We start from the raw sequence: 20,699 nt of genomic DNA, 5'->3' as shown, positions 1-20,699 counted from the left end.
GGAGCGCTGCTGAGGCACTCCAGGTGCACTGTGGGGAGGACCTCTAATTTGCATTAAGGCTTGGGCCGCAATAAGCGTTGAGCATCACAGGCATTTTGGGTCACCTTATAATGTCAAAGCAAGCTAGGGCGCTAAGCAGCATCGTATAATGTTGGCACTTGATGCACATCGGCACAGTGGGGTCCAAGTTTTACATTATCAGCCCTTATGTCAAAAGACCCCGAGTCCCAATGATCCAGTGGGACCTTAAAATGGAAGTTCCAACTTACCATTTTGGCTCCTCGCCTTGCTGTTGGGCCTCCTTAGACCTTCCAATCTGAAGGGGACCTCAGTGCAAAGCCCAGTGCTACCAGTCTGGGCTCCACTAGAATACGAAAGGCACTATATACGTACAAATTCTTTCTTTCTTTTAGTCCTATAAAATAAAAAGATAAAAAGGAAAAGCTGCAAATGCTGTACATCTGAATAAAAACAGAAAATACTGGAAATACACAGCAGGTTGGTCAGAAAAAGACAAGTTATGTTGGGGGTGAACTTGGTCTTGGACAGTAGGGTAAATCGAGCGATAACGAAAAGGCAGCCCATTGTACACCCTGCCTGATTTTCTCGCCCATTGACTTTGATGGAAATTAAAATCGGGCGAGTTGTAAAACAGGCTGCCGATCCTCTCTCACCTGTTTTGCACTACCGCCCGAGGCCAGTTTCACCTCCGATGTTTTGGGTGTGGACCCTTCATCAGATGGTTAGTCCTATCTTGGCTTATCTGACAAGGTGTCTGAGCTTCTTCCTGACTTGCATCCAGCTCCTCTGGATCTTGCTTTCCACATTGACATGCATTACCATCACCTGCCAACCACTCTATGCCACTCTCCTGTGTCGGTGGTGGTCTGGAGTATCAGAGGGGGCTAAAAGCTTCCACAGAAGTTTGGGGCACAAGTGTTGCACTCTCCCTTTCATTTGCCCCAAAATTTATTGCCAGTAATTTATATAAATTCAAACAAAGGAATGCAGATCCCCCTTCATATTAACCGATGTAGGAAACCTCCTGTTATTTTCAGCAAAGCACTTTTCTGCATCCAGGGAGACAGCAATTATAAATCCTGGATCCTCCCTACTTTGTTGTTGCAAGTTTATGTTTTTCTTTAATTACTTTTTCCGTTCCATTGTCTCTTCTCCTGAAGGGGCCGACTCATACTGAGGGCCTCTGGTACTTCACTCGTGCTCCGTGTGTGATCATAGACCGTTGAGTATCAGCGAGCTATTTGATTATGGGGGGCATCACAGCTGAGCCCAAGTTGTCCTTGGCTGATGTCCATGCCTGGACTTACCAGAAGGCATCACTGGATAGCCATCAGTAACAGGATCCCGGCTGAATTCTACCCCCCCCCCCCGAGGTCAACTGTAATGACCCCTGACTGAGAGCAGCTAACTCAGCACAGAGCAGGCAATGAGCCTGGGACCTTTCCGGTCTGTGTTGCTCAGTTCCACAGCTGGTAGTCGTATGATTAAAGATCTGTTCCATTGTAAGTGGCATAAGTCGGAGTACCAAAAAATACTTCCTCATAGGAAAGGAATTAAAGGGAGCATCACTCCAGGTCATTCTTGTGCACTTCTCAGCAGCCAGGTATAGGGTGCCCTTAGCAAGAAGCTAGGAAATGGCGCATGGCATGGAGACACTAGGAGAGGAGGGGAGGAAGCATTAACAATCACACCAAGAGAAATGTTTTATATTAAAATCTACGGACCTGCCTTTCACGAGCCCCCATCTCATCTTAGTCTTCTGTAACCTATTGGCCAAAACCTTGGTCAGTGTTTCACAATTCAAATGAAGGTTATGAGAGTCTTTAGTTCTCACATCCAAATGGCCTTCATCTTTATTTTGACAGAACAAATATTTAGCGAGTGAGTTGACATGGGCTCTGTGGGCTGCACTGATCACTTTGTAGTGTTTGAAGCAGAAGTACTTCATCCTAGTCAATAGGATCTTCAGCAACCAATTAGCCCGCAGAGCCACAGTTTATGTATAAAGGTACTTTTTGCTTTCCTAATAATATCCTGCTATGACGCTGCTCATTAACCGCCATACTTCCCCTACAAACCTTTCCGACTGCTTTGTAATACAGGAAACTTTCTGGTATCCGGCACGGACGGGACCGACGTGGTGCCAGTTCATCAACAATTCCGGATAACCGAACGCTATAGTAAAAGATACGGAGCTCAGAGCTCCGTATAAAGCAACAAACCCTGTTGCTTAGCTTCAAAACAATCGGCACAAGTTGCAAGCATCTCTGTAGCTTAGCAACAGCTTCAGCTACACCCTTGCACAGCAACAAATGGAGTAAAAAAAGTAACTAAAAGTAAAAAAAAGTTACCTGAACCGACACCTGAATTTTGCCGGTGGATAGAGCGTTCCGGTTATTTAGGGGCCGGTTAATCGAAAGTTTCCTGTACACAGTTTTCATTAGTTAACTCTCCCAACAGCACTAGACCTTGTCATGAACCACTAATAACAACAACACCTTGCATGTGGTGCTTTTAATGTAGTAAAACTTTCCAAGGTGCTGAACAGGAGCATAATCAGATAAAATTTGACACCAAGCTACAGAAGGCGACATTAGGACTGGTGACAAAAAGGTCAATCAAAGAGGTAGGTTTTAAGGAGCGTCTTAAAGGAGAGAGAGGTGGAAATGTTTCGGGAGGGAATAATACGGAGTTGCTGGCTCCACAAAGCCACTTGATGCAATGCCCCTGGATGCCCTCGTACTACCATTACTTCAAGACAGGAGCGGGAAAAAAATCAGGCAGGACGGAAGATCTTCCTCTCCCTTCACTTTGCCTACATAATAACAATGACTGCACTCCAAAAATAATTCATTAAGTAATTACAGCCTTCCGGATTCAACATGGAGTTCAATAATTTAAGTTCATTACCTCTGCTCCCATTTTTTTGGATGGCAGCTGTTGCTGATGGTTCTGCTGTTGCCATTTACACCTCCTCTAGGCCCACCTTGTGTTTCTTTACTTGTCCCCTTTTGCCTTGCACCATCATCCCTTTTGTCATTCAATCTCTCCTGCCTTCCACCCTATCACAGACCTTCCCTTTTGTTCTTTCCTCCCCTCCCCCCCTTTCCCTGTCCCTGCACTTGCTTAAAATCTGTTACATCTCCAACTTTTTCCAGTTCTGACGAAAAGTCATCGACCTGAAACATTAACTCTGTCTCTCTCTCCAGGATACTGCCTGGCCCGCTGAGCATTTCATGTTTTTATTTCAGATTTCCAGCATCCGCAGTATTTTGCTTTTGCATTGTATGAATTTTCAGATATTTCAATGTAATAAAGCACAATGCAAATAAAAGTAAACAAATCCAAGTATTTGGATTTGGCTAAATCCTTTAACGTAATAAAACGTCCCACAGGCGCTTGACACCTTATTGTGTATCTGTCTGCTTAAAATAAAAAGAGACGCCCCGCTCTCCAGGTTCTCTGCAAAAAGAAAAGACTCCCTGGGAATTTCCCAATAGGAATCCCACTCTGCAGAGTTTCAGCTTTTAAAAAGGCCCCACAAAGCACTCATTCACTACCTGCCGACGGCAATCTTTTATTACTGCAAACTGCTAATCACAGACTACCCGCACACGGACACTGCTTAGCACATCACTGCAGGGGCAGTGCACTATTCATTAACAGTTATGTTTTGTTTGCGGACTAATTATTTCATGTTTAATGATTTGTTTTTCTTAGCATTACGCTATTCTGCACCATTTATCAGTACAACTTTGATTGTGGTGCCCATTGTTCCCAGTTAACAATAACCACAATTGCAATCTGATGTGACATCTGTCAGGATGCAATTTAAGAACATAAGAACATAAGACGTAGGAACAGGAGTAGGTCATTTGGCCCCTCGAGCCTGCTCCGCCATTCAATAAGATCATGGTTGATCTGATCTTGGCCTCAACTCCACTTCCCTGCCCGCTCCCCATAACCCTTCACTCCCTTATCTTTCAAAAATCTGTCTATCTCCACCTTAAATATATTCAATGACTCCGCCTCCACAGCTCTCTGGGGAAGAGAATTCCAAAGATTCACGACCCTCTGAGAGAAGAAATTCCTCCTCACCTCAGTTTTAAATGGGTGCCCCTTTATTCTGAGACTGTGCCCCCGAGTTCTAGATTCCCCCATGAGGGGAAACATCCTCTCAGCATCTACCCTGTTAAGTCCCTTCAGAATCTTATATATTTCAATAAGATCCCCTCTCATTCTTCTAAACTCCAATGAGTATAGGCCCAACCAGCTCAACCTTTCTTCATAAGACAACCCCTTCATCTCTGGAATCAACTTCGTGAACCTTCTCTGAACCGATTTCAATGCAAATATATCCTTCCTTAAATAAGGAGACCAAAACAGTACGCAGTACTCCAGGTGTGGTCTCACCAATACCCTGTACAGCTGTAACAGGACTGCTCTACTTTTATACTCCACATCATTTTGTAATCTCTCCCCATTTAAATAATAATTTACTTTTTTATTTTTCCTACCAAAGTGGATAATCTCGCATTTTCCCACATTAAACTCCATCTGCCAGATTTTTGCCCTCCACACAATTTGCTTTCCCACCTATCTTTGTATCATCAGGAAATTTGGCTACATTACACTTGGGCCTAGAAATTGAGTGCCCTTAGCGCCGATTTTGCGGCGCTAGAGGGCCTAGCGCTGCATTTGGCGCCGGCGCCGAAATTGCCTGGGGCCCTTACGCCGCGGTAGACCGGTAGCGCTGCGCCGGCACCGATGACGTCATCGGTGTGCGCAGCGTCCCGGTTGCCATGACGACGGGCCCCAGCGCCGAAATTCAGTTGCGGCCGCCTCGCCCGTGGCAGCCGCAACTAAGACTCTGGCAACAGAGTCTTCCCCGAGTTTGCGCCGGCGCATTAAGGTCGCGCTGCGGCCGGCCGCTTTCCCGTCGGCTGCCTGCCCGCACCTCCCTCCCCGGACTCCTCCACCCCCCCCCCCCGCGGAACAGATGCGTCTGGCCTGCAAGCCCGGCACTTGTCCGAGGTGCCGGGCTCATTTTTTCAATATTTGAACGGACAGCGGGCGGGTGCAGGCAGCTCCTCCTTAACTGAAGGAGGAGGCCTGCACTTCCCCAGCCTGCCGCACCGCATCGGGTGCCGCAGCGCCGGATTAGCGCCGCAATTCGGCACTTAGCGCCCATTGGGAGGCGCTCACGCCCGCCAGTAGCGCCGGCAGCCGTCTGGGCGCGGCGCTACTGAATTTTTGGCGCGCGCAAGGGAATTAGCGCCGGCGCTAAATTTCCGGCGCTAAAGCCCTGGCGCGGCGTCAACTCAATTTCTAGGCCTTGGTCCCTTCATCCAAGTCATTAATATAGATTGTAAATAGTTTGGCTCGGTACACACACACACACACACACACTTCATTCTTATGTCTGGACCCTGATAGTGAGGCTCAGCAGACTGTAGGGCCGTGAAGGCAAAAGACCCTATGGCTGGCCTTAAATGTGTCCTCAAACTGGAGTCAGTAACCAGACTGAATGCTGGAATCTAAAAGGGCCAATGCTAATGAAACCACAAAGGGTTAAGTAACAAAGTGAGTACTGGGAGGCATCAGCCTTCAACGCCACAAGCCCAGAGATAGTTTGTTAGGAGATATAACTGTGTCACTCCTTATCTGAAAGAACATAAGAACATAAGAAATAGGAGCAGGAGTCGGCCAATCGGCCCCTCGAGCCTGCTCCGCCATTCAATAAGATCATGGCTGATCTGATCCTAACCGCCAATCCACTATCACAGAACCATCTCCTGAATCTAACAGAATTAGACACACGAAATAGGAGCAGGATCAGGCTACACGGCCCCTGGGCCCGCTCCGCTACCCACAGGGCCATGACCGATCCGAACCTAGACTCATGTCCAAATTCCTGCCCGCTCCCCGTAACCCTTAATTCCCTTTACTTCTAGGAAACTGTCTATTTCTGTTTTAAATTTATGTAATGATGTAGCTTCTACAGCTTTTTGGGGCAGCATATTCCATGGACCTACCACCCTCTGAGTGAAGTAGTTCCTCCTCATCTCAGTTTTGAAAGAGCAGCCCCTTATTCTAAGACTATGCCCCCTAGTTCTAGTTTCACCCATCATCGGGAACATCTTCCCCACATCCACCCGATCCAACCCCTTCACAATCTTATATGTTTCAATAAGATCGCCTCTCATTCTTCTGAACTCCAATGAGTAGAGTCCCAATCTACTCAACCTCTCCTCATATGTCCATCCCCTCATCCCCGGGATTAACCGAGTGAACCTTCTTTGTACTGACTCGAGAGCAAGTATGTCCTTTCTTAAGTATGGACACCAAAACTGTACGCAGTATTCCAGGTGCGGTCTCACCAATACCTTGTACAACTGAAACAATACCTCCCTATTTTTATATTCTATCCCCCTAGCAATGAAAGCCAACATTCCATTGGCCTTCTTAATCACTTGCTGCACCTGCATACTAACCTTTTGAGTTTCGTGCACCAGGACCCCCAGATCCCTTTGTACTTCAGTACTTTCCAGTTTCTTGCCATTAAGATAATAACTTGCTCTACGATTTTTCCTGCCAAAGTGCATAACCTCACACTTTCCAGTATTGTATTCCATCTGCCAAATCTCTGCCCACTTACTTAGCCTGTCGATGTCCCCTTGCAGGTTTTTTATGTCCTCCTCACTCACTACTTTCCCTCCCATCTTAGTATCATCTGCAAACTTTGATATGTTACACTCGGTCCCCTCCTCCAAATCGTTAATATAGATTGTAAAGAGTTGGGGACCCAGCACTGACCCCTGCGGAACACCACTAGTTACTGATTGCCAGTCTGAGAATGAACCATTTATCCCAACTCTCTGCCTTCTGTTAGATAGCCAATCCTCTATCCATGCCAGAATATTACCCCCAATCCCGTGATTTTTTATCTTAAGCAATAATCTTTTGTGTGGCACCTTGTCAAATGCCTTTTGGAAGTCTAAATACACTACGTCCACTGGTTCCCCTTTATCTACCCTATACGTTACTTCCTCAAAGAACTCCAGCAAATTTGTCAAACATGACTTCCCCTTCATAAAACCATGCTGACTTTGTCCTATTAAATTATGATTATCCAAATGTCCTGTTACTGTCTCCTTAATAATGGACTCCAAAATTTTACCTACCACAGATGTTAGGCTAACCGGTCTATAGTTTCCAGCCTTCTGTCTACTGCCCTTTTTAAATAAGGGTGTTACATTAGCAGTTTTCCAGTCTGCCGGGACCTTTGCCGAGTCCAGGGAGTTTTGGAAAATTATTACCAATGCATCCACAATCCCTACCGCCACTTCCCTCAAGACCCTAGGATGTAAGCCATCAGGTCCAGGTGACTTATCCGCCTTGAGTCCCATTATTTTACCGAGTACCACTTCCTTCGTGATTTTGATCGTGTTTAGCTCCTCCCCCCCTTTAGCCCCCTGTTTGTCCAGTGTTGGGATATTCTTAGTGTCTTCTACTGTAAAGACTGATGTAAAATATTCATTCAGTGTTTTTGCCATCTCCATATTTCCCACCATTAATTTCCCGGTCTCATCCTCTAAGGGACCAACATTTACTTTAGCCACCCTTTTTCTTTTTATATAACTATAAAAACTCTTACTATCTGTTTTTATATTTTTTGCTAATTTACTTTCATAATCTATCTTCCCTTTCTTAATCAATCTTTTTGTTATTTTTTGCTGTCTTTTAAAGTTTTCCCAATCCTCTATCCTCCCACTAGATTTGGCTACCTTATATGCCCTTGTTTTTAGTCGAATACTATCCTTAATTTCTTTACTTAGCCACGGATGGCTGTCTTTTCTTTTACAACCTTTTCTTCTCAGTGGAATATATTTTTTTTGGAAGTTGTAAAATAACTCCTTAAATGTACACCACTGATCATGTATCGTCTTACCCTTTAATCTATTTTCCCAATCCACTCTACTCAATTCCGCTCTCATACCTTCATAGTCTCCTTTATTCAAGCTTAGCACGCTTGTTTGAGATCCAACCTTCTCACCCTCTAATTGAATATGGAATTCAACCATGTTATGGTCACTCATTCCAAGGGGATCCTTTACTAGGACATTTTTAATTAATCCCGTCTCGTTACACAGGACCAGATCTAAGGTTGCTTGCCCCCTGGTCGGTTCAGTTACATACTGCTCAAGAAACCCATCCCTAATACACTCAATGAACTCATCCTCAAGGCAGCCCTGCCCAATTTGATTTGTCCAATTAATATGATAGTTAAAATCCCCCATAATTATAGATGTTCCCTTATTACAAGCCTCAACTATTTCCTGATTGATACTCTGTCCAACAGAGTTGCCACTGTTCGGAGGCCTATAGACTACGCCCACTAGTGTTTTTTTCCCCTTATTATTCCTTACCTCCACCCAAACTGTTTCATTATCCTGATCTTTTGACCCAATATCATTTCTCTGTATTACAGTGATTCCTTCCTTTATTAACATAGCCACCCCACCTCCCCTTCCTTCCTGCCTGTCCTTCCTGATCGTTAAATAACCTGGTATGTTTAATTCCCAGGCATTGTCACCCTGCAGCCATGTTTCTGTAATGGCCACAAGATCATACCCATATGTAGTTATTTGTGCCATTAACTCGTCTATTTTGTTACGAATGCTACGTGCATTCAGATAGAGAACTTTCAAAGATGTTTTGTGACACTTAGTTCCTGCTTTTGCCCTTTTTATTACTTTACCTTTTACTCCATACCTTCTGCCCCTTCCTGACACGTTTTGGTTTTTAATTTCCCCACTGCTACCTAAGCCTATGACCTTCTCTGTTGTCATTTTTATTATTTGCTCTCTAGGAATCTCCCCCCCCACTAGTTAGTTTAAAGCCCTCTCTACAGCCCTAGTTATATGATCCGCCAGGACTCTAGTCCCAGCACTGGCCAAGTGAAGCCCGTCCCAACGGAACAGCTCCCTCCTGCCCCAGTACTGGTGCCAGTGTCCCAGGAAGCAAAACCCATTTCTCCCACACCAGTCTTTGAGCCACGCATTTAACTCTCTAATTTTATTTGTCCTAGCCAAATTCGCTCGTGGCTCAGGTGAGATTATTACCCTTGTGGTTCTGCTTTTTAATTTGGCCCCTAGCTGCTCAAACTCCCTCAGCAGAACCTCCTTCCTTGTCCTATCTATGTCGTTGGTACCAACATGGACCACGACAACTGGATCCTCCCCCTCCCACTCCAAGTTTCTCTCCAGTCCAGAGGAGATGTCCTTAACCCTGGCACCAGGCAGGCAACACAGCCTTCGGGACTCTCGCTCTCGGCTGCAAAGAACTCTATCTATCCCCCTAACGATACTATCCCCTACCACTACAACATTTCTTTTAACTCCCCCCACTTGAATGGCCCCCTGCTCCACGGTGCTGTGGCCAGGTTGCTCATCCTCCCTGCAGTCCCTGCTCCTGTCCCCACAGGGAGTAAGAGCCTCGAACCTGTTGGACAAGTGCAAGGGCTGCGGCTCCTCTAACACTACCTCCTGGATCCCCGTACCTGCCTCACTTCTAGTCACACCATCCTGACCCTGGCCACAGACTACATCTGAATTAATTAATCTAATTGGTGTGACTACCTCGTGATACACAGAGTCCAGGTAACTCTCCCCCTCCCTGATGTGTCTCAGTGTTTGAAGCTCGGACTCCTGCTCTTCAACACGGAGCCGGAGTTCCTCGAGCAGCCAACACTTACTGCAAATGTGATCACTGTGAGCATCAATGGTGTTCACCAGCTCCCACATATTGCAGCAGCAACACATCGCCTGATCTCCCATTCTATGTAATTAATTAAATGTATTAATATTATTCTTAAATATCCTCTGCCCCGATTCTAGATGGTGAATATCACACCTTAGAAACTATAAACCAAAGAGATTTAAGCTTAAAAGGGAGAAATACTCACCAACCAATCACTTACCCGCTTTCTGGTGACGTCACACTTGGATTACTTTTTACCTCTCTCCTTCCAGACTGGAGACTGGAGACTGGTACCCCTTACCTGGTCTCTGGGACTTTTATAGCCCCGCTCTGCCGCTCGAGATTCCCGCCGACGCTGTGAGGCCTTACCTGGTCTCTGGGACTTTTATAGCCCCACTCTGCCGCTCGAGTTTCCCGCCGACGCTGTGAGGCCTTACCTGGTCTCTGGGACTTTTATAGCCCCGCTCTGCCGCTCGAGATTCCCGCCGACGCTGTGAGGCCTTACCTGGTCTCTGGGACTTTTATAGCCCCGCTCTGCCGCTCGAGATTCCCGCCGACGCTGTGAGGCCTTACCTGGTCTCTGGGACTTTTATAGCCCCGCTCTGCCGCTCGAGATTCCCGCTGACGCTGTGAGGCCTTACCTGGTCTCTGGGACTTTTATAGCCCCGCTCTGCCGCTCGAGATTCCCGCCGACGCTGTGAGGCCTTACCTGGTCTCTGGGACTTTTATAGCCCCACTCTGCCGCTCGAGATTCCCGCCGACGCTGTGAGGCCTTACCTGGTCTCTGGGGCCTTTTATAGCCCCGCTCTGCCGCTCGAGATTCCCGCCAACGCTGTGAGGCCTTACCTGGTCTCTGGGACTTTTATAGCCCCGCTCTGCCGCTCGAGATTCCCGCCGACGCTGTGAGGCCTTACCTGGTCTCTGGGGCCTTTTATAGCCCCGCTCTGCCGCTCGAGATTCCCGCCGACACTGTGAGGCCTTACCTGGTCTCTGGGGCATTTTATAGCCCCGCTCTGCCGCTCAAGTTTCCCGCCGACGCTGTGAGGCCTTACCTGGTCTCTGGGGCCTTTTAGGACGCAGACTTGAGCATATCTGGTGCACGACTAGTTTAACTGGATGTGTCTGTCCCACACTAAGCACTATTGGGCTTCACTCTCCTCTACTAAAACCACCCATTACTACAGGATTATCCTGGGGAGCAAAGATAACTTCCGGCTTCTTTTCTCCCTTACCAGTCATCTCTTTAACCCCATCTGCCCTGTCCTTACACCTCCAACAACAAATATGAGGATCTCATGGATTTCTTTGTCATGAAGATTGAACCCATCTGTTCAGCTACCTCAGCTGCTACCCCCCCCCACCCGTCCACCACCCCTTGCCCCCTTGCCCACCAAACCAAACCAAGCCTCCCCCAGTCCCCCCTCCTGCTGTAGCCCTGATCCATGGCCTTCTCGTTTCTCTCCTATCTCACCTCATGTCCTCTGCAAGCTCATCTTGCCCAAGAGACCTACCCCCTGCTCTCTTGACTTCATTGCTACCTCATTACTACTAAACTGTTGACCACCCAACTTCCCTTCCTAGCCCTATAGCTGACATTGTAAACAGGTACTCACCTTGGGTACTGTCCCTCACCCTTTCAAAACAGCTGTTATCATCCCCTTCCTCAAATAAAACACACTTGACCCCTCTGCCCTCGCAAACTACCACCTAATCTCCAACCTCCTTTTCCTCTCCAATGTCCTTAAACCTCCCAAATCCGTGTCCATCTTTCCTGCAACTCCATGTTAGAACCTCTCCAATCAGATTTCTGCTCCATCACAGCACTGAAACAGTGCTACTAAAAAGCACAAATGACATTCGCTGTGACTGACCACGGTGTATTTTCCCTCCTCGACTTGTCTATAGCCTTTGATATGGTTGGCCCCACCATCTTTCTCCAACACCTCTCCTCCATTGTCCTGCTTTGTGGGAGTACCCTCGTTTGGTTCCAATCTTACCTATCCAATCATAGCCAGACCATCTCCAGCAATGACTTCTCTTCCAACATCTGGACCTTTACCTCTGGAGTCTCCCAATTCTTGGCCCCCCTTCCTCTTCCTCAACTACATACTGTCCTTTGGCGACATGGGATCAGCTTCCACATGTATGCTGATGACACCCAGCTCCACCTCTCCATGACCTCACTTGACCCCTCCGGTACCTCTGTGTTGTCAGGCTGCTTGCTCGATGTCCAGTCTTGGATGAAGCGCAATTTCTTCCAATTAAATATGGAGAAAATTCAGGCCATCATCTTTAGCCCCCACCACAAACACCGTACTCGTGCTACTGATTCCATCCCCCTCCAGACCTATTCGACCCAAGCCGAGCTTCTAACCCAATATCCTTTTCATCACAATCAGCACCTACTCCCACCTCCCTCACATCGCCCACCTTTGCTCTGCTTCAGCCCATCTGCTGCTGAAACTTTTATTCATACCTCCAGACTCAACTATTCCAAAGCTTTCCTGGTCGGCCTCCCATTCTCCACCCTCTGTAAACTTCAGCTCATTCAAAACTCTGCTGTCCATATCCTATCCCACATCAAGTCCCGCTCATCCATCACTCCCGTCCTTGCTGACCTACATTGGCTCCCAGTCCTCCAAAGCCTCAAATTTAAAATTCTTATCCTTGTGTTCAAACCCCTTCAGGGCCTCATGTCTCCCTATCTCTGTAACCTCCTCCAGCCCTGCAATCCTCCCTGTAACTCTCTTTCCCTTCGACTCTGGCCTCTTGTGGATTCCTCCCTCCCTTCAACCCACCACGGGCAACCGTGCCTTCTCCCAACTAGGCTCCACTTTCTGAATTCCCTCCTTAAACTCCTGCGCCTCCCTCTCCTTTACACAGCACAGAAACAGCCCATTCGGCCCAACAGGTCTATGCTGGTGTTTATGCTCCACACGAGCCTCCTCCCACCTTTTGTCATCTCGCCTTATCTTTCTATTCCTTTCTCTCTCATGTACTTATCTAGCTTTCCCTTAAATTACGATCCTCCTTAAAAACCATCTCCATCACCAAGTCACTCCTCCTAATATCTTTCTTTTTGGTCAGTGTCCATTTCTGTCTGATTCTGCCTCTATGAGGGGCCCTGGGACAGTTTTCTGCATTAAAGGTGCTAAATAAATGTAAATTATTGAAAAGAGAGTCTTCAGGCCATTTGCATCACCGTCTAATTCAACCCATGCTCCTTTATTCAATGGTGAGTCTGCAATGTGTTCAGTTAATGTTTTAATGCTACAACAAAGCACATATTCTAAAATTGGAACGATACAGAGAAGATGAACAAAGTCTGTATACATTTCACTAGATGGCAGTCTATTCCTCAAGTTCATACTAAGTGTGAAGGAGTGGCTCCTTACCTTTTCACATAACTCAGTTTAAAACATTCCCTTGACTGGCATAAAGTGCAGTATTACTGAATGGAATCAGTAGAAAGTTTAATGAGCAAGCACGGGGGCACAGTATCAAAGCCGCAATACGAAAAACTTACCCTTACTATTGTCAAGTAGAATTGAAAGTCCAAGTTAGTCTTGTCGGCACAATAATTGGACAGGAATACACAATGTGAAGACAAATTAACAGAGCACACCCACGTGAGCGGGCAGGACAAGCATCGCGGGTGTAGCTTCCTGCCTGACCCATTGTAACAAGCACTCGACCATCAGCTGCGTGGAGATCTTCCCAGGGATAACAACAGAAAATGCTGGAAAAACTCAGCAGGTCAGGCAACATCTGTGGAGAGAAATTTGAGTTGACGTTTTGGGTCGGAACCCTTTTTCAAAACTGGAAAGAAAAGAAAATAGATCGAAGGCAGGGCTGCGATCGACAAAAGAAGTAAAAGAGACAATAAAAAGGTATTCGAAACCAGACGAGATGGTAATAGGCCGGTGGAGACAAAAGACAGCTGAGATTAGGTGTGAAGTGTACTAGCAGGTAAGAGACAGCTGCCAGAAACAAAAGGAAAGGCGGGGGGGGGGGGGCGGGTGGTAAGGAAGACCCAAAACAAAGGGGTGGAAAAAATTATAAGTAAAAAACTAATAGGGGCCGAGGTTATGATCTGAAATTGTTGAACTCGATATTGAGTCCGGAAGGCTGTAAAGTGCCTAATCGGAAGATGAGGTGCTGTTCCTCGAGTTTACGTTGAGCTTCCGTGGAACAATACAAGAGGCCAAGGACGGTGAGGTCCGAGTGGGAATGGAGCGGTGAATTAAAATGACAGGCGACCGGAAGCTCGGGGTCACCCTTACGGACTGAACGGAGGTGTTCCGCAAAGCGGTCACCCAATCTGCGTTTGGTCTCCCCAATGTAGAGGAGACCGCATTGTGAGCAGCGAATAAAGTATACTAGATTGCTAGAAGTACAAGTAAATCGCTGTTTCACCTGGAAGGGGTGTTTGGGGCCCTGGACAGTGGGATGGGGGGAGGTATAGGGGCAGGTGTTACATCTCCTGCGCTTGCACGGGAAAGTGCCAGGCGAAGGGGAAGGGCTGTTTGGGGTGATAGAGGAGTGGACTAGGTTGTCTCGGAGGGAGCGGTCCCTACGGAATGCTGAAAAGGGAGGGGAGGGGAAGATACGTTTGGTGGTGGGATCACTTTGGAGGTAGCGGAAATGGCGGAGGATGATCCGTTGAATGTGGAGGCTGGTGGGGTGAAAGGTGAGGACAAGGGGAACCCTATTGTGGTTCCGGGAGGGAGGGGCAGGGGTGAGGGCAGAAGTGCGGGAGATAGAACGGACACGGTCAGGGCCGTGTCAACCATGGTAGAGGGGAATCCTCGGTTGCGGAAAAAGGAAGACATGTCGGAAGCACTGGTGTGGAAGGTGGCATCGTCGGAGCAGATACGGCGGAGACGGAGAAACTGGGAGAATGGAATAGAGTCCTTACAGGAAGCGGGGTGGGAGGAAGTGTAGTCCAGGTAGCTGTGGGAGTCAGTGGGCTTGTAGTGAATATTGGTCGATAACCTATCCCCAGAGATGGAGACGGAGAAGTCGAGGAAGGGAAGGGAAGAGTCAGAGATGGACCATGTGAAGGTGAGGGAAGGGTGGAAATTGGAGGCAAAGTGAAATAAATTGTCTAGTTCAGGGCGAGAGCAGGAAACAGCACCAATACAGTCATCAATGTACCGGAAAAAGAGGTGAGGGAGGGGACCTGAGTAGGACTGGAACAAAGATTGTTCGACATATCCCACGAAAAGGCAGGCATAGCTAGGACCCATGCGGGTACCCATAGCAACACCTTTGATTTGGAGGAAATGAGTGGAGTTAAAGGAGAAGTTGTTCAATGTGAGAACAAATTCAGCCAGGCAGACGAGGGTGGTGGTGGATGGGGACTGGACGGGCCTCTGTTCAAGGAAGAAGCAGAGCGCCCTCAGGCCATCCTGGTGGGGGATGGAGGTGTAGAGGGATTGTACGTCCATGGTGAAAAGGAAGCGGTTGGGGCCAGGAAACTGGAAACCGTTAAAGTGGCGGAGGGCGTCCGAAGAGTCGCGGATGTAGGTGGGAAGAGACTGGACAAGAGGAGAAAAGATAGAGTCGAGATAGGAAGAGATAAGTTCCGTGGGGCAAGAACAGGCTGAAACAATGGATCTACCAGAGCAGCCCTGTTTGTGGATCTTGGGAAGGAGGTAGAAGCGGGCTGTGCGGAGTTGGGGAACTATGAGGTTGGTGGCAGCGGGGGGAAGATCTCCAGAGGAGATGAGGTCAGTGACAGTCTTGGAAATGGTAGTTTGATGTTCGATAGTGGGGTCATGGTCCAGGTGGAGGTAGAAGGAGGTGTCGGAGAGTTGGCGTTCAGCTTCCGCTAGGTAGAGGTCAGTTCACCAAACAACAACAGCACCACCCTTGTCAGCGGGTTTAATGACAATGTCAGGGTTGGATCTAAGAGAATGGAGTGCTGCAAGTTCAGAGGGAGGTAGGTTGGAGTGAGTGAGGGGAGCAGAGAAATGGAGACGGCCGATGTCACGGCGGCAGTTAGCGATGAAAAGATCTAGAGAGGGTAAGAGGCCAGGGGGAGGGGTCCAGGTAGAACGGGAATTCTGCAAGCGGGAGAAAGGGTCAGACGTGCGGGGGGAAGACTCCTGGTCAAAGAAGTGGGCACGGAGATGAAGGCAGCGGAAAAAGAGCTCAACATCGTGCCGAACTAGACAATTTCATTCACTTTGCCTCCAATTTCCACCCTTCCCTCACCTTCACATGGTCCATCTCTGACTCTTCCCTTCCCTTCCTCGACTTCTCCGTCTCCATCTCTGGGGATAGGTTATCGACCAATATTCACTACAAGCCCACTGACTCCCACAGCTACCTGGACTACACTTCCTCCCACCCCGCCTCCTGTAAGGACTCTATTCCATTCTCCCAGTTTCTCCGTCTCCACCGTATCTGCTCCGACGATGCCACCTTCCACACCAGTGCTTCAGACATGTCTTCCTTTTTCCGCAACCGAGGATTCCCCTCTACCGTGGTTGACACGGCCCTCGACCGTATCCGTTCTATCTCCCGCACTTCTGCCCTCACCCCTGCCCCTCCCTCCCGGAACCACAATAGGGTTCCCCTTGTCCTCACCTTTCACCCCACCAGCCTCCACATTCAACGGATCATCCTCCGCCATTTCCGCTACCTCCAAAGTGATCCCACCACCAAACGTATCTTCCCCTCCCCTCCCTTTTCAGCATTCCATAGGGACCGCTCCCTCCGAGACAACCTAGTCCACTCCTCTATCACCCCAAACAGCTCTTCCCCTTCGCCTGGCACTTTCCCGTGCAAGCGCAGGAGATGTAACACCTGCCCCTATACCTCCCCCCATCCCGCTGTCCAGGGCCCCAAACACCCCTTCCAGGTGAAACAGCGATTTACTTGTACTTCTAGCAATCTAGTATACTTTATTCGCTGCTCACAATGCGGTCTCCTCTACATTGGGGAGACCAAACGCAGATTGGGTGACCGCTTTCCGGAACACCTCCGTTCAGTCCGTAAGGGTGACCCCGAGCTTCCGGTCGCCTGTCATTTTAATTCACCGCTCCATTCCCACTCGGACCTCACCGTCCTTGGCCTCTTGTATTGTTCCACGGAAGCTCAACGTAAACTCGAGGAACAGCACCTCATCTTCCGATTAGGCACTCTGCAGCCTTCCGGACTCAATATCGAGTTCAACAATTTCAGATCATAACCTCGGCCCCTATTACTTTTTTACTTATAATTTTTTCCACCCCTTTGTTTTGGGTCTTCCTTACCCCCCCCCCCCCCCCCCCCCTTTCCTTTTGTTTCTGGCAGCTGTCTCTTACCTGCTAGTACACTTCACACCTAATCTCAGCTGTCTTTTGTCTCCACCGGCCTATTACCATCTCGTCTGGTTTCGAATACCTTTTTATTGTCTCTTTTACTTCTTTTGTCGATCGCAGCCCTGCCTTCGGTCTATTTTCTTTTCTTTCCAGTTTTGCAAAAGGGTTCCGACCCGAAACATCAACTCAAATTTCTCTCCCCGGATGTTGCCTGATCTGCTGAGTTTTTCCAGCATTTTCTGTTGTTATTTCGGATTTCCAGCATCTGCAGTATTTTGCTATCTTCCCAGGGAGTTGGCCAAGCTCATAGTTTGGGAAGGGACAAAGGCTGTGACCAAGTACACCAGCTTCAGGTAAAACTACACAATGTCCAGGCTTCAGATGATACATTGGCTTGTGAAAGAAGCAGGACACAGCAGTTCACAGAAGAGACCATTAAACTGTTCACAAAGGATGCCAAAAGAAAATAGGCTTGCCCGATTTTGCTTTAATGTAGAAAGCCCATCATTTTAGAATGCACACAAAGCCTATTAAACTATTGTGTATGGTAGCCTAATGGTTATAGACTAGCAACCCAAGTGTCGTGAGTTCAAAATTCCCCCATGGCTAGAACTGGAAAATGATAATTAAAGCTGCCTGATTGTCATAAAAACCCAACCGGGATCAGTGACCTTCAGGGAAGGGAACCTGCCACTCCCACCCAGACTGGCTTACATGTGACTCCAGTCCCACACTATGGCCGTGATTTTCTTCCTGGAGATGGATTTGCGTCGGGAATGGTAGTGGGCGGGTTCCCGTCCCGCCGACACAATTTTTGGTTAATTGGGCTAGTTAAGCTCGCTGTGTGGGTTACCCGCCCTCATCACACAGTACGGGTCTGTTCAGCTGATCTGCTGATACGATTGCAGCCGGTGCATTTAAGGGGGCCATTTCCCCATTAGATCTCAGGTGGTTTCTGGTGCTTCTGACTGCTGCTTCTCACCACAATGTCTGCAGAGAAACAAAAGGCAGCTCCCCGCTTCAACGAGGACTCCCTCCATGTTTTTGTGGAGGGAGTCAGAGGATGTCGGGAGGTCCTATACTCAGGTGATGGAAGAAGGAAACCTCCTCATCAGACAAAGGCAGCCTGGCTGCGAATAGCTGAGGAGGCCAGTGCCAGGTCTATGTACAGACGCGCCTGGGTCCAATGCAGGAAAAGATTCAATGATTTCCTGCATTCTGGAAAAGTGAGTATAAAAGCACACTTACCTTAATTCTGCTGTGCCTGTCATCACATCCCCATCACTCTGCATTGCCAACCCTACTCCTGCACATCCTGACTCCACCTAACATCTCTTGTACCATCCCCCATCCCCCTCTCCCTAAGCACAGATTCACTTCCCCATCTTACTATGCACCCCTCACACCCACCCTCAATGTTATGCACCAACAACAGCTGACAACTCAAAGTTATGGGAACCCACTCCTTCAAAACATCTATCCTATCTATTCTTTACACTCATTTCATCACTCTCACTGAAACTCCACTTCTTTCCCTCATTGCAGGAAAAGAGAGCCCACAATAAGAGGGAGAGGGGGAGAGAACAGGAGGAGGACCACCATCCTTATCACAGCTGACCAACGCTGAGGAGGCCACTCTGGAAATTGTGGGATCAGGGGAACAGCTCAAAGTGGGGGACGGAGAGACGGGCTCAGTTGAACAACCTGGTGACAGGATGCTTCTCCATCCATCTTATTTGGTTTTCATGAGTGACACATATGGCATCTGATGTCATTAGAAATGGAATGCTCATCATGTGCACAATGGGACGTGTCTGCAATCTACATACCAAATCTCTAACTTGTGTCTTTACTCTCCCACAGGACCATCAAGAGCCCCCTTCCCTACTGCCCAGGAGGAAGAGCTGGAGGACTCCAGAGGATGCTGCATCCGCTGAGGGAGCAGCGCCAGCAGAAATGATCGCACCCAGCACCAGTGCAGTGATGCACACCACAGTCGGTCATTCGCGAGTTAGAGTAGTGCTGTCACCCAGTGTATCACAGCGCACGAGTGAGACATGGTGGAGACAAGGACAGCAGTGGAGAGTCCTCGTCGGAGGCTGCAGGATGCTCCTAGCTCTGCTCTGCTGCATGTAGGCGCTGAGCCTTGGGGGCCATCCAGAAAGGGAATGGTGCTGGAGTTTCAGGACCAAATGCAGGAGGCTCTGACTGGGTTTGCAACCACAGTGACTGCGAGTGTGCAGAGAATGGAGGAGTCTTTCTCCAACATGAGCAATTCCATGGTGCACTCAATGGCAAATGTAGGTCCCGCCATGGAAAGGATGGCAACATCCATGGAGGACATAAATCGCCAAACTCAAATGAACATGGTGACTCTTCTAAAGATAGTCAGCTATGGAGGATAGATGGGCATCTATCGTGGAGAGGAACCAGAGGTACATGGATGTCCCCGTTATGAGGACTGTCAGTAGAGAGATGGGTCCTCATGGCCCCACTGATGTGCAGCAAGGTGCTCTCCAGCTACTTGCTAGCAGAGAAGGGCGGGTGGCCCATGCGAGTGGGAGGCGACATGCAAGTGGGGGATCCTCTCCAAGCACTCCAACTTCCATCCCCTTGCCAACCCCTCGGTCAGAGCCCCAGATGACTGCCGGAGCAGTGATGGCCAAGTCTGCCCCTGTGCAGCCGCAGGAGGAGCAACCTTTGGCGGGACCTTCAAAGGCTCCAAAACCCAGAGGACGACCGCCAAAGGTGTCTAAGCAGGTACAGCAGGGAAGGGAGCAGGCTGTCTCTACATCTGCTGAAGCCACAAGGGTAGCACAACGTAGAAACACGCGTAAGAGAAAGCTGACACATAAATGATCACAAGGGTACTAACTTGGGTGTTCTGATAGAATTCTATGTTAAGTTTCTGTTCTTTTATCATGTTGGAATAAATTAATCTTGTATGAACGTTTGACATCGTTGCCATGTGTGTGATCCCAATTTGAGGTGGCAGAGTGAAGGGCGAGGGCGCCTTTTATGTCCAGCAATGCAGGTGACAGTGGATATAGAGTTAACAACAGACACGTACGATGTCAAGACAGTCTCCCAAATCGTTAAATCAGCAACCTCTGACATCTGAAATTGAGCAGATTTGAGAATGCAGCTTTTAGACTGCAGTTGCAGCTGTGAAGTTTCCAGCTTCACACAGAATCACAGAAACCCCACAGTGCAGATAGAGGCCATTTCGGCCCATCGAGCCTGCACCGACACATATCCCACCTGATCCCCGTAACCCCTACATCAACACATATCCCACCCTATCCCCGTAACCCCACGTATTTAATCCCCCTAACACTAAGGGTCAATTTATCATAGCCAATCAACCTAACCCGCACATCTTTGGACTGTGGGAGGAAACCGGAGCACCCGGAGGAAACCCACGCAAACACAGGGAGAATGTGCAAACTCCACACTTACCTGGCGTGATCTCCGAACGTCGTGAAACCCGAATCAAATGTTGGAAAATTGCAAAAGGCTCTCAAAATTGTAGTTAACACTTAACAAGGGAGTTAAGTGCTTTAAATTCCTTACCCGCCGCTTGGTGTCGGGTCTGTGGTGAAATCA

At 48.3% G+C, this 20,699-nt stretch overlaps 1 protein-coding gene across 1 annotated transcript in view; it reads right to left on the bottom strand.

The window, feature by feature from the left end:
• Positions 1-250: 250 nt before the first annotated feature.
• slc16a10 (solute carrier family 16 member 10) overlaps positions 251-20,699 on the bottom strand; it is a 173,483-nt gene continuing 153,034 nt past the window's right edge. Inside the window, exon 7 of the mRNA XM_085997821.1 lies at positions 251-415. Coding sequence (XP_085853947.1) covers positions 303-415 — 113 coding nt within the window. The 3' untranslated portion in view covers positions 251-302. The remainder of the gene's footprint in view (positions 416-20,699) is intronic.

Source organism: Somniosus microcephalus, chromosome 9 (genome assembly GCF_052327205.1).
Source record: "Somniosus microcephalus isolate GS21.2 chromosome 9, FLI_Smic_1.0, whole genome shotgun sequence".
Classification (NCBI taxonomy): domain Eukaryota; kingdom Metazoa; phylum Chordata; class Chondrichthyes; order Squaliformes; family Somniosidae; genus Somniosus; species Somniosus microcephalus.
This window is presented reverse-complemented; position numbering and strand designations above follow the sequence as displayed.